Source organism: Protopterus annectens, chromosome 2.part0 (genome assembly GCF_019279795.1).
Source record: "Protopterus annectens isolate FY-2018-M chromosome 2.part0, PAN1.0, whole genome shotgun sequence".
Taxonomy (NCBI): Eukaryota; Metazoa; Chordata; order Ceratodontiformes; family Protopteridae; genus Protopterus; species Protopterus annectens.
In genome coordinates this window covers 1168145645-1168160244 of record NC_056728.1, presented here as the reverse complement: position 1 = coordinate 1168160244, position 14600 = coordinate 1168145645, and the positions used below count along the sequence as shown (strand labels likewise).

General features: G+C 46.3%; 1 protein-coding gene across 1 annotated transcript in view; it reads left to right on the top strand.

Moving 5' to 3' along the window:
* The window catches only part of SMARCAD1 (SWI/SNF-related, matrix-associated actin-dependent regulator of chromatin, subfamily a, containing DEAD/H box 1), a 3333959-nt gene that overhangs the window by 135208 nt on the left and 3184151 nt on the right, over positions 1–14600 (top strand). The window contains exon 2 of the mRNA XM_044061375.1: positions 5379–5544. Within this exon, the coding sequence (XP_043917310.1) occupies positions 5379–5544 (166 nt within the window). The remainder of the gene's footprint in view (positions 1–5378; positions 5545–14600) is intronic.

The window sequence follows — 14600 nt, the reverse complement described above, 5'->3', positions numbered from 1 at the left end:
AAGTTAACAGCAAGAAAAGTACTACAGGCCTTGGGCTTCATGGCATCATGCATAATCTTGGTCCCACTTGCCAGACTACATATGAGAAAACTACAGTGGTACCTCAAGAATTTATGGTCCCAACACAGGCACAGCCTAGAAACAGAAATCCCACTAATTCCATGCTTAAAACAGGAGTTCCTATGGTGGGCTCAGGCATGCCAGTCAAATCCAGGGCTACCCTTTCGCAGATGTCAAGCAAGCCAGACCGTCACAACAGACGCTTCAGACCTAGGATGGGGGGCCCACATGCTGGACAAATGCGTGCAAGGATTGTGGACACAGGATCAACTTCACCTGCACATCAACCTAAAAGAAATGCTGGCAGTAAAACTGGCAATCCAAGAGTTCAGACCATTTCTCCAACAGGGCCAGTTGATGATAAGGACAGACAACACCACAGTCATGTGGTACATCAACAAACAGGGAGGCACTCATTCATACCCCCTATGCAGAATGACTTTGGAGCTGTGGACCCTGGCACTCGGCTACAACATCCAGTTACAGGCAATGTTTGTACCGGGAAAAGAAAATACTCTAGCAGACATACTAAGCAGAACCACATCAGATGCCCACGAATGGAAGCTGCACCCGGACATCTTCAAGACCATCTCAAAGAAATGGGGAATGCCTCAGATAGATCTTTTCGCATCACCTCTCAATCACCAGCTCAAAAAATTCTGCACAAGGACATTTCACCCACTAGCATGGAAGGTGGATTCGCTCTCCTTCAGCTGGAAAGGCCTAACAGCATATGCATTCCCACCTCTTCCCTTGATACACAAAGTACTACTAAAAATCAAGGAAGAACGTCCAAGGATAATCCTGATGGCTCTAAACTGGCCAAGACAACACTGGTACCCACTGCTGAGGAGCATGTCTCGGAACAATATGTGGCCAATACCCCTGATGCCTTTGATGTTAACTCAGAACAACTACAGCACCATACATCCAAACCTAAAAACGTTGCAACTGGCTGCATGGAACATCACATAGCAGCAGCTAATCCAGAACTTTCCCAAAGAGTTAAAGACATTATTCTTGAAGCACGCAGACCTTCAACAAGAAGGAACTATGCTGGAAAATGGAAAAGGTTTGTCATTTGGAGTACTGAAAGAGGAAAAGATGTGTCAAACATAGATATGCCTAACATTCTGGAGTATCTGGCCGAACTTCTTCATTCAGGCCTCTCCTACTCCTCCATCAAGATACATGCATCAGCTATTTCAGCAGAATACAGCTTTGATCCACCCATTTTTTCGCACCCTTTGCTCAGGCAGTTCCTCAGAGGAATCAAGAATGTAAAACCTCCAAGGAAACCACCATTACCAGCTTGGGACTTAAACTTTGTGCTAGAAAAGTTGACACTATCACCCTTTGAACCAGCAGCAACAGCAGACCTACAACACCTGTCATGGAAAACTGCTCTCCTACTGGCAATTACTTCAGCAAGGAGGGTTTCAGAACTACAGGCCTTAATGGCAGTGCAACCCTTCCTAATCTTCCACCAAGATAGAGTGTCCATGAGGACTAATCCTACATTTATGCCTAAGGTGGTATCCAGAGTGTCTTTAAACCAGGCAATCCACCTACCTACCTTCTTTCCCAACCCACAAAACAGAGGGAAAGAATACTGCATACCTTGGATGTACATAGACAGCTACGCTACTACTTGGACAGAACAAAAAATAGCAGAAAGACTGACCAACTTTTTGTAGCCTATGCAACAGGAAGGGAAGGAAAAGCTATTTCCAAACAGACAATCTCCAAATGGATAGGAAATTGCATACGATTCTGTTACTCCTTCCATGGAAAACCAATTCCACAGAACATAAGGCCTCATTCTACAAGGGCAACGGCCACTACCACAGCCTTCTTACGAGGAGTGGCAACCAAAGACATTATTGAGGCGGCTACTTGGACCTCCGTGCATACATTTGCCAAGCATTATAATTTGCCTCTATACTCCAGATCCCGAGCAGGGTTTGCCACTGCTGTACTGCAAGGGATCCTGAACACACCATAATCTAGTTTTATCCTCCTCCCCTAGTTGGCTATGGTATTCTACCCAGTTGTTATGACTGCAGATGCATCCATGAAGGACATAGTACAGTTTTGTACCTACCATAAATGTAGATGTCCGAACTGGATAGCATCTGCAGTCAGGATTACCCTCCCTCCTTCCCCTCTGTGGTACTCCTAGGGTGTTTACCCTCCTAATAGCTAGCTGGTGGGGGGAGTCTTTTATGGTGTATTTGTTTGTATATATGTACATACATGCTTATTTTTGTGTTTACCTCTATCTTTTTGGAAACATTGGCATTTATCCAAATTTTAGCCTTCAAGAGGGCTACTGGCATCTGGGGCAAGAAACACTGAGGAAAATGGCGTCGGCTGATGCCTTTATACCCGAAGACCAACAGAGATGACGTCGGGTGAAGTGCGACATCAGCCGAAGCCGGACCCGGACTTTGGAATCCGGCCGACTGAAGGGCTGCCTGACGACAGGACAACCCAGTTGTTATGACTGCAGATGCTATCCAGTTCGGACATCTACATTTATGGTAGGTACAAAACTGTACTTTTCATTCCTCCTCCTTCAGATCAGACTCTTGTTTCTACTAATTTCTTAATCACATGCTGTCCCAAGGATGGGGAATCAGTTCCTCCTTTCTAGGTGATAGGACCTATTTGGGGATCTTGGACTCTTCTTTCTCCTCCCAAATTTAGTTAATTTGAGTAATCTACCTGGATAGATAAGACTACTGCAGCAGTGATAGATATGATGAACACAGTACAGTTGTGTAGTTAAACTTTCCATAATAGTAGATGTTTGAATGATTACTGCAACTGCACTGCTGCAGTAGCCGCTCCCTCCACCCCTTGTCTTTTTGGTGTGTTCCATGCCAGTGTGTGGACATTATTTTTTGTTTTTAGCATTATTCTTTCAGGGCTAAGCCTGCCTCTCTTTTGGCAGAAAAGCTTTTAAGGGCTTCATGCCCAAACGTGTCTTTTTTTTAGCAAACTAGGCATATGAAAGGTTCCCTGAAGCTTTGGAAATTGCCCCGCAGTTGTATCCTGCCAATATTTGTTTATGTTAATATAGTTTGATTACTTTTTTATTAATGTAAACCTGTCTGTTTCAAGGGATAATTCAGTAAAGATGTTTTTTTTTTTTTTTTTTTTTTGGGGGGGGGGGGTATAACCTATATTGCCAAGGCTACTGCAGCAGTGTTCATTTGAACATCTTTTGTTATGGTAAGTTTACTTGAAACTGTACTTTAATGTTTTGGCTTTAATACTTTGAGACCATCAAGAGCAGTTTGGATTTTTCAGCCTGCTTTTGTTTTTTTCCAGTCTTGGAAGTCCTCTTATCATTTTTTTGTATGTTTATCTCAGTCAGAATCACTAGAAGCTGGAACTCATATTTATAAAGAGACAGAGGGGAGCAGAAATTAAGAAGATACATGAGTGAGCAGCTTCATCTAAAAGTATGCTAGGTATTTGACTTCAGTGAGCTGCATACTTTCCAAAGTTTATGGAACAACTTCACCTTCCAGTGTATTAATTTTATCTGAGGTATTTTCTACTTGTAGTATCACCTAGATATAATTTAGTGTCCAGAAGTGCTTCAGTTACTTTTAGTTTCATTTCCATATTTCCTTTCCATACACAATGACTATCGTGACATCTTTTTTTAATATTTGTTATCTCACATAATTTCAGAAAGTAAGAGGATTTATGCTTTAGCCTGAATAACAAATTGCAGGCAACGTGCTTTCTGTAGGTTTCATTTTTTTACTAACAGTTTTATTCCCTGTGACTGCCTCTTGCTCATTTCATTAAAGTTTAATTAAATTTACATAAGGGGTAATGTGTAACTGTCATAAGTCAGTTGCTTTATAAATATTTATATTTAGATCCAGAATAAATTATACTACATTGCATTGCTTACTCAAACTTAAGTACTCGTACTTTTGGCCATTGAAGTGCTGCTTTTAGACGTTTGACTGTAGGAAATTAAGGATTTTATGAAATAATAGTGCAAGCAGCTTGTATACCTTGCCAAGTCTTTGAAGTGATAAGTCAGTCACAGGTGAATGATCAGAGCTGCCAGATTAGCTTGGGAACTTTTAGCACCTAAATAAGAGTGTGGAGAATGGCCTGGAATTTTATTCAGTTTCCTTTTTCTTGCTGTGTTTGCTTGCTTTTGGGCCTTCCCATATTGTCCCCCCTCCTTGAGTGTTCCCTCAGTGAGGGTGAGGACTGGTGAGGGGGACAAAGGCTGTCATTACAGGTAGTCTTGACACTGGTTTATCCCATTGCCGACATCCCAGCAATGAAGGTGAATTTTGTTTACTGTCCAAAGTTTACCTCAAGTCCCTCTCTTGGCTGGGGGTAGCAGATAACCCAGATAGTGCTGGGGATGGCACAGAGCTACAGTGGTTTTCCTAGTACTGGTGCACGCTCTTTCTCACTCATAATGAGGGTTTCTGCTAAAATGGCTTTTTGTTTGAACGCTTGTCCTGGTTCTGCCTCTTGAAGTACTGCCCTTCCTTCAATGAAATTGTGCCTTTGAATTATCCTGGGCTTGCTCCCTCCTTCCCCGGATGGGAATGCTATCCTTTCCTACCAGCTCCATCAATTGCTTGAGTCTGTAATCTATCTCCAGTCGCTTGGACTCTAATCAGGTCTTTATCCTTGTATACAGCAGAGATGATTTTTGAAGGGTCTGTAAATTGCGTAGAATGCAAATTTTTGACTAACTACCATGTTGGAACAGGATGAATATACTGAATAAATTACAAGTGCTGTGTGGTTTTGGCGTAATGGTTAAGTTCTTCACCTAATAATCACAGGGTACAGGTTTTGATTCCAGCATTTGGTTATTGGCTAGGCTTAAAATTGCATTTCAGGTAGTTAGCCTAGTATTCACCTCTGTTGTGCTGGTGTTGTATTGGCATCATTGTGGTAGTCCTCATAATAGACATTCAGGGCTTAATACTAAAATACATTGCAATTCTGATGCATTATGATGGTGCAGAATATCAAGATATGTCAGACGTATGTTTTCCAACTTTTGTGTGCAGCTTTCCATTTAGCAAAATGCAGAAGTAAGGGTGTGAATAGAAAGTTTACAAAAACAAGAGCATCTTGACCATTATGGGCTGTTGTGTAGTCCCTTTTTGTTACCGCTTTTGTTCTAAGATGCAGCTGTTACGTTTCCCTTCATTAGCCTTTTTGTTTAGCCTAATGCTGTATTTGTTCATCTTTTGAGAATGTGTGAACACTGGTCTGCATTAATGTTATTGTAATATATATATTTTTTACTAATACAGAAACCTGTATCCCAGAGACTCCAGAGGCTAAGCAGAATACAGCTTTATCTCATTTTAAAAAAGTAGAGATAGTGTGCCTGGACTCTGATTCGGATGATGAAGTACAACATGTAAGTTCTACCACAGTCAAAGAGATCAGTCAATCAAAGACCTGTGCTAACAAAATGTAAGTAGTGCTCAAGAGGAATGACTTTACAAACTGCAGTAAAGATGTTGCCTGATAGTTGTCATATTTCTCCACTGTTTGATCTTTTTTTTTTTTTAATTTTAATGTGCTAATTTTAAATGTCTGGAATCCTTCTTATTTTGCATCCTAATTTAAAAATAAAGAAATTATTTTTGCAAGAGCATCAATATTTTGTATGTGATGTCTCTAGCAGATTAGAAAGTTGAAGTAAGGATAATTGCATTTCTTGTTTTTGCCTTTGTTGTAAGCTAGGAAGGTAACACTCCCTCCAGAAATACATTTTTGTGTTGCTTACGTAGGGAATCTTAAGTTTCACATTTATCATGTTACTTGATGTTGGTGCTTCACAAGTGTGTGCGCTCATGCATGTGTACTTATACTTGTACGTACATAGATAAGTGTGTGTGTATGTATGTATTTAGATGTCGTGTATGGGTCTTTCCTAACACTGAAAAACTTTCTTTTTGGAGGTCATTCTGACAGCAGTGCAATCACTGAACCAAGTCATCAAACAAACAAAAAACAAACAAAAAAAAAAACAGTGTTTTGTAGTGGGTGAGCTTCCGCTTCCTTATCCCTTCCCACATGTTCTTCGTGTTTCACTGTTGCAGTCATCACATTTGGATTGTCTGCTTGCAGTAGCCCTCAGTTGGCCTGATTATCAAAGTCTTAGGTCCTGCGTCGGTTGAAGTCTCATCTTCCATGACGTCAGGTAGTTAGGAGTATAAAGCATGCAGCCAATGCCATTACATCAGTCTTTCTTGCCGTGCGGTGCCCGAAGCAGTTCGCAAGTGCCAGTCTGCCGACTCCTGAAATTTTCGGTTTCGAGTTTCAGATCCGAAGTCTTCAACTAAGCTAAGTACCCTGTTGGGGATCCTTTTTATTGCTCTAAACCGATGTCAACAAATACCTCATAAAGATTTTCATTTGTACTGCATTCCTTGCTTAGGCCCAGACCACGGTGTACCTCGCTGTCGGTTTTGTGCCTTATTCAAACCTCGTACTATTCGTCATCGGTTCATTTATGCATCTAAATATTTTGGTACTCAGTTCAATTGTCTAGAAATGGCTTCGGTAAGCCACCCAACTACTGACATTCCGAAAAAACACAAAGATAAAGGCAGAGACAGACCGCATAGGTCCAAAACTGCCGACTACGCTTCTCCTAAGCTTGTCGCCAGTTCGCAGCCCCCGATACCTGCTACTTCAGATTCCCAGGCCTCTACTGAGACCCATTCGGAGTCCGGTATGCCGCGAGATGCTTTTTCGACTGTGGAACCTGCGGATGTCTCTCCCTTGGATGGGTCCAGAGGCGCTGTGCAGGCACCGGCTTCTGAGGATGTATTCAGGCCTACTGACTTGCACATTAAACAGACGCCATCTTCTTCTTCAAGGCCTAAAACTTGATTCATGCCTAGAAAACCGATGCACAGATCGCATGGTCAGGCCCCTATGCCTAAAAACAAATGATAAGAATGGCTGAAGACCTTATTACTCTAATCAGGGGAAGCTACCCTTCCCCCTATGAGACCTAGGACTGATTTTCTTTCTGATCACGATTCTGAAGTTTGTTTTCTCTGATGACCAGGATTTGCCCTCATCTACCTATGAGGATTCTGATGCAGAGGACTCCATTCCCTCTGCTTCCCCTCCAGAGGATTTCTCTTTTGGTGAAACCTTGCATACTCTTAGGGAGCATTTCCGCTGGGAAAGCCAGGATTACTCTGACTCCAAAAAGAGGCTTAGGAATTCTTACTCCTACCTCAACACAGGCCTTTGGCTATCCCTCCTGTACTGTACATTGTAGATGATGCCTTCTTGGAATCTAGCCTGGCCCCTGATTCTTTACCTCCTGCTCCCAGAAAACATGATCGGTATTACAGGGTGCCTGACTCTCGGAAGTTCCTTTTTAAAAATCCTACTGCGGATCCTGAGACCATTTCACAGGGACCCAATGGCATTAAGGCTGCTATTGCCAAAAATCCTACCCCCTCTAGTAGAGATTCCAGGGCGCTGGATAGATGGGGTAAGAAGATATACACTTCTGCAACCTTGGCCATTAGACCCTTAAACTGCCAGTTTCATATGTTAAAGTATCAGTAGCATATTATCGGATTGCTTAAACAGAAAATTATGTTGATTCCTGACTGTGCTGAAAATAAGGATTTACAGGATTTAATGCATTCTGCTGAACAAGTTGGAAAACATACTTTGCAGTGTGGTTTTGATTCATTAGAGGCATCTTACAGGGCTGCTGTCACTGGGTCAGTACTTAGAAGGCATGATTGGCCTAAGGAGCAATTTTTGCCAAATCATGCTAAAGCTAAATTACTGAATGCTCCCTTAAACCAAGACCGCATGTTTGGCAATAAAGCAAAAGTAGTACTTAAAAAGATGGAGGAGAAAGCTAAATCTATGCAAACTGTTAAGTATTTCCTGCAAGTACAGCCTCCCAGATTTCCTAAGGTACTCAAGGTCTACACAGTGGGGGGGGGGGGTTCCCACTTCCAAAGCATGGAGTAGTAAGACTCCCCCCTATGGTAAACTGTCTCACTGACTTTACTTTAAATCTTCCAAGCCCTGCTCAACTGACTGTTCCTTTGGGGGGAAAGATTGCCCTGCATGCACAAAATTGGGAACTCATTACCCAGGACAAATGGGTTTTAAGTATAGTTTCCCAAGGATACAGATTTCACTTCCATTCCTTAATAGACCCAAGCGGTTGGCCAGACCTACCCCCCAATCAGTGGGTAGAGGCTCAAAAGCAAATTCTCTCTCTTTTAAGCATCAGGGCTATTCAGCCTGTCCCAGAAGAAGAATGTGGGTAAGGTTTCTACTAGAGACTTTTCCTGGTACCCAGAAAAGACCATTCCTGGCATCCTATCCTGGACCTGTGTATCCTAAACACTTTTTTTGGTAATCCCAAAATTCAAGATGCTAACTCTTCATCAGCTGCTTCCCATGCTAGGCAAAGATGCCTGGTTGGCAACACTGGATTTAAAGGAAGCCTACCTGCACACCCCAATAAGGGAATCTTGCAGTAGTTACCTACGCTTCAGAGCAGGCTACATGCGCCATCAGTTCTTTGCACTGCTTTTTGGCGTATCTACTGCGCCCAGGGTATTGCTAACCTCTCTGGGGTACACCATAAACGAAAAGAAATAACATCTTGTACCCTGACAACAAATTGTATTCCTGGGAGCAAGCTTAAATACAACTTCCCAGATGGCCTACCTCACGCCAGAGAAACAAGTTCATTTGACAGCCTACTTCAAAGTACTGGCCACAAAGACCCGGCTATCTGTAAGGAAAATACTGCAAGCCATGGGGTTCATGGCCTCTTGCATTCTACTAATTCCATATGCAAGACTGCTTATGAGGAAACTACAATGGTATCTAAAAAGCATACGGTGTCAACATTCTCTGGATCTGGAATCAATGATTCCTATCATACCCTTGTCTACAGATAGTTCCTTTGGTATGCAGAGGCCTGCCACCAAAACAAGGGACTGCCATTCACTCTACCCCCTGAAGCCCAAACCTTAACAACAGATGCATCAGACTATGCATGGGGGGCTCACTTGGCAGGGCAGTGCATTCAGGGCAAATGGAACCCAAGTAATGCACTTGCATATCAATCAAAAAGAAATGTTAGCTGTACAGAATGCTCTGATAGCCTTCAAGGACTACATTCTTCCCGGACAGTTATTGGTAAAAAACAACAACACCACTGTTAGGTGGTACATAAACAAGCAAGGGGAACCCCCTCGTACCCTCTCTGCAGACTAGCCATGGCTCTGTGGAACACAGCCTGGAGCTACCAAGTGCACCTGGAGGCTCAGTTCCTATCAGGAAAGCTAAATACACTGGCGACAACCTAAGCAGAAATCTCATGGACCTACACTGGCGACAACCTAAGCAGAAATCTCATGGACCTACACGAGTGGAAACTGGAACCAAAGATATTCAACATTTTGAGAAACAAATGGGGAGCCCAGAGATGGACCTGTTTGCCTCCCCCCCAGAACTACCAATTGGACAAATTCTGCACAAGGACTCCCCACAAACAAGCTTGGAAAGCGGATGCCGTGTTCTTCACCTGGAAAAAGTTTATGCCTTTCTCCCTCTGCCTCTCCTCTCCAAAGTGCTACTAAAGATCAAACAGGACAAACCAAGGACAATATTGATTGCACCAGACTGGCCATGCTAACACTGGGTAACCCCCTCTTGTGCAGTACGTCACTGCTGGCACCATGGCACCTGCCTCAGACCCCTGCCCTGCTGTCCCAGCGGAAGGGCCAGATTCTGCACCCACAGCTTCAAATCCTGAACCTGGCAGCCTGGTTTATTACCTGATCTCTCCATCCCTCAGTAAGCAAGTGATTGGATGTCATTCTGGAGGCAAGGAGGCCTGCTACTAGAAAATCCTGTGCTGAAAAATGGAAAAGTTTCTGTTCCTGGAGCCAATCTCAGGGGATGGGCACAGTAGCACCCAATTTACCTCATATTCTTCAATGCTTAACTGAAATGTTTCACAAGGGCCTTTCGTTTTCTTCCATCAAAATTCATGCCTCAGCCATTTCACCTCATTACAATACAGGGCCACCCCTCTTCTGTCATCCACTGTTGAAGCAATTCTTCAGAGTGGCCAAAAACTTAAGACCACCCAGGAAAGCCCCTACTCCAGCCTGGGACCTTAACTTTGTATTGGAAAAGCTCACTCTACCTCCCTTTGAGCCAGCTGCAAATGCAGAGTTGAAATTCCTTTCTTGGAAAACAGCCTTCCTTTTAGCCATCACTTCAGCAAGAAGGGTGTCTGAATTACAGGCCCTCATGGCCGTGGAGCCTTTCATCATCTTTCATTCAGACAGTGTGTCCCTCAGGACCAGTCCCTCCTTCATGCCCAAGGTGGTATCCAGTGTGGTCCTTAATCAGTCCATTCATTTGCCAACCTTCTTTTCTAATCTACAGAACAAAGGGGAACGAATACTGCACTCCTTGGACGTGCACAGACAACTTAGATTTTACTTGGACAGGACTAAGCCTCTCAGGAAATCTGAACAGCTGCTGGTTGCATTTGCTGCAGGGGCAGAGGGTAAGGCCATTTCAAAGCAAACCATTTCTAAGTGGATAGGCCATAGGTACTTCAGCGCCGACACTTCCCTCGAGTCTGTCGGGTCCATTTTCTTTGGATCTGAGCTCTCGGAGCCGAGGGCTGAGCTTCGGATCCGGGGGTATCGGTATGCCTTCGGCTCCATCCAGGTCGGAGCATACTGGTCCATCTGATCCGATTGCTTCGGCGCCGGCCCCGATCCGTTCGTCGGATCCGAGTGAGGGTCTGCTTTCGGATCCCAGAGAGAGCAGCTCTCCCTCGGCGTTCGACTTGTTGGAGAGGGCCCTGTCGAGAGATTCCAGGCCCCCGGCCCTTGCCACGGCTCCACCCTGCACTCCTCCTCTGTTGGGCCCGACTTCCATCACCCAGCCCCAGGGACAGCCTGCTCTGACGTCCTAGGTCGTTCCTTTCAAACAAGACATGGCTGGTGAGACCTCCTTGGACAGCCCCCCTGAGGAGATTCCTCACAAGCGAAAGTGCAAAAGGAGGCACCTGGACTCCCCCGAGTCCTTGACTGAGGACACGGATTTGGAGGAGGGGGAAGGCTCCCCAAGATCACCCCCCCCAAAGATGTCTCATTTGGTGACATCATAGAGATGCTCAGGATAAAGGTGGGTGGTCTGCCCTAAAGCCTACCTCGGACGAATCCGTGTTCCTGGAGGTGTTTGAAGCAGGCCCGAGTACCTCTTGGGTGTCCCCTCCGGCCGACCCCCTGGTAGATTTGATTACTACCAGGGCGTGGAAGGAGCCGGACACTGTGGAGCCAGTCCCCAAGCGCCCGGACAAAATTCTTAGCCCACCTCTGACAAGTCCCACTGGAGTAAGGGTCCCCTTGTAGATGCCATGTTGGTGGTGGCGGCCACCAAGAGGGAACTAGCTCAGGAGAGTCCCTCGGAGTCTCGGTCAATGGACCATTTAGGGAAGCGGGTCTTTAGTTCGGCTACCTTCTCTGTGAGGTTTCTGAACTACATGGCACATGTGCTTCGACTGCAGCGGGACCTTATCAAAGAGTACGCTGCGTCACCCCCCCCCCCCCGAGTCCATGTCGGCGGAGGACAAGCGTTTGCACTCCACCCGGATGGCCACTCTTCTATCTATATCAAACACCTCTATGCGGCTACTGTCCCATGCCATGGAGGGAGCCGCTAGAGCCAGCGGAGCAGGCCTTGTCATGAGGCGTCAGGCCTGGCTCCGGCACTGTGATTTCGCGGAACCCTTCAAGGCGTCTTTCGGTAATGCCCCTTTCGATGGTTCTGCCCTTTTTGGCAAAACTGTCCGCGATACTTTGGTCCAGACCGAGAAGGACGGGAAGACGTCTGCCGTCGGAGTCCGCTTCTCTACTCTCCCGAGGTCCTTCTCCAAGAACCAAAAGGGACAGAGGAAGATGTGGTTCTGGAAGTCGCAACAGTCCCATCCCGCTCCGGACTCCCAGCCCTTCCACGGCAGAGGAGGGCAGGGTGGACGCCGCCTTAGAGGCAGAGGGGACCCGCAGAACTTTGGATCCAGAGAACCCTTCTCGGACCAACCCACGCAACACCCCTGGGGGGTTGTCCGACTGCTCCACTCTGGAGGCAGTCGGGGGGCGTTTCTCGAAGCACCTAGCAGCTTGGGAGTCCATCACGACAGACCACTGGGTGCTTCGCATTATATCCAGAGGATATCAGCTTCCCTTTTTCTTTTTACCCACGCAGCCCAAGATACCTCCCGATGTCCCACCCGATCAGAGGGAGGCCGCAGCAACAAAAATCCAATGGTTGCTGGAAAAAAGAGCCATCCAATACGTTCCCCCAGACCAGTGCAGGTCGGGGAGAAGTTCTGCATGGTCACCTTTCAATCCATTCTCCTCCATTTGCGGGAGAACTACTGGATGTGCTCCATAGACCTCAAGGATGCGTACTACCACATTTTGATGGACAGGCGATCCAGAAGGTTCCTCCACTTCCGGCTAGGAGCCAGTCATTTTCAATTCAGGGTTCTTCCCTTTGGTCTCACCACAGCTCCCAGGGTGTTCACCAAAGTGTTAGCAGTGATTGCGGCCCACCTGAGGCTCCAGGGAATTCAGGTCTACCCATACCTAGATGACTGGCTTGTGACCGCCCCGACAAGGCATCTACTCTGCGCAGCCAGAAACTACTTTCTTCATCTAGCTCCCTGGCTGGGGATCACTATCAACATAGAGAAGTCGTCTCTTACCCAGACTCAGACTATAGACTTCATAGGGGCAAGATTAGACACAAACAAGCTCCTAGCTTTCTTGACCACAGACCGGCTATGAACCCTGAGGCTACATGTGCGGGCCATTCTACATTCTCCTGCTCCTCCGGCGGAATTGGTCCTGAGGGCTCTAGGCTCAATGGCGGCGGCAATCAACCTTTTGCCAATGGTGCGTTTGAACATGAGGGTCTTACAGTGGACCCTCCAGGTCCAGTGGTCCTTCCTTCGATTTCCTCTGAGCCATCCCATTCCCCTCAGCAGGGCTTGCAAGAGGGCCCTCTTATGGTGGCTCCAATCTCCGAACCTCCAGGAAGGACGCCCCTTTTCTATGGCCCCTCCCCTAGCCACGGTGACCACGGACGCCTCCCGCCTTGGGTGGGGGGGCATTGTTCGGGCAGGACAGTCCAAGGCACATGGGACCCCACGGAGACCTCTCTGCATATCAATGTCCTAGAGATGAGGGCAGTGCTGTTAGCGTTGCAAGCACTTCAGCACCTTCTTCCTGTAGGAACTATTGCGATTCAGTCGGACAATATGTCTGTTGTCTGGTACATCAACAAACAGGGGGGAACCAGGTCTTACCCACTCTGTCGAGAGGCCATGAGGGTTTGGGAATGGGTGATCTCCACCAACTGCTTTCTTATAGCAACGCATATTCCGGGGCGGTTCAACATCCTAGCGGACAGACTAAGTCGCACCATCCTGTTACCACACGAGTGGTCTCTGAATCCCGAGGTAGCGAATCGGATTTTCGCCGAATGGGGTCAACCCTTTTGCGATCTCTTTGCTTCTCCCTTGAACACAAAATGTTACGACTACTTCGCTCTCATTTCGCCCTCCGGGGAACCTCCGTGAAACGCTCTGGTGCATGCTTGGCCTCCCGGTCTACTTTATGCTTACCCTCCCCTTCCTCTGATGCTGATGTTTCTACAGAAAGCCAGCCGGTTGGGGAGCAGGATAATCCTCATTGCCCCATTCTGGCCTCGTCAAACCTGGTTCCCTTACCTTTGGTCTCATCTGGTGAATCCTCCTTGGATTCTGGATCCCCGTCCGGATCTAATATCCCACCCCCCTAGATCTCCCAGTCCCGAATCTGGACAATCTCAAGCTCACAGTTTGGCTGCTCCAGTTCCACTTGTAGCTAGGACTCCCGGTATCTCTTCCCCAGTTAAAACTATTCTAGTAGCAGCACACAAGCCTTCTACTAGAAAGATCTATAGTAGCAAATGAAAACGTTTTTCTATTTGGGCGGAACGTCGAAATTTGGATCCTTTCACAGCTCCTTTGCCCGTGGTATTAGACTTCCTGTCAGGGCTGTTTCATCAGGGGGCTAGCTCCTCCACAGTCAAGGTTCAACTAGCAGCTATCTCTCATTATCACGTGGGAAATTAACTGGGCCCTTTGATCACCACAAAATTGTGTAAGACCTTTTTGAAGGGCACCTTTCTGCTCAGACCTCCAGTGAAGGATGTAGTCCCTCCGTGGGATTTAACGCTGGTGCTTCAGGCCTTAACAGCTCCCCCGTTTGAGCCTGCAGCTTCAGTAGATCTTAAATTCTTGTCGTGGAAAACAGCCTTTCTTGTCGCTATCACCTCGGCTCGAAGGGTCTCTGAACTACAGGCCCTCTGTGTAAAACCCCCATATTTGACTTTTCACAAGGATAGAGTTTACCTCAGGACCAATCCCTCCTTTCTTCCCAAGATTGCCT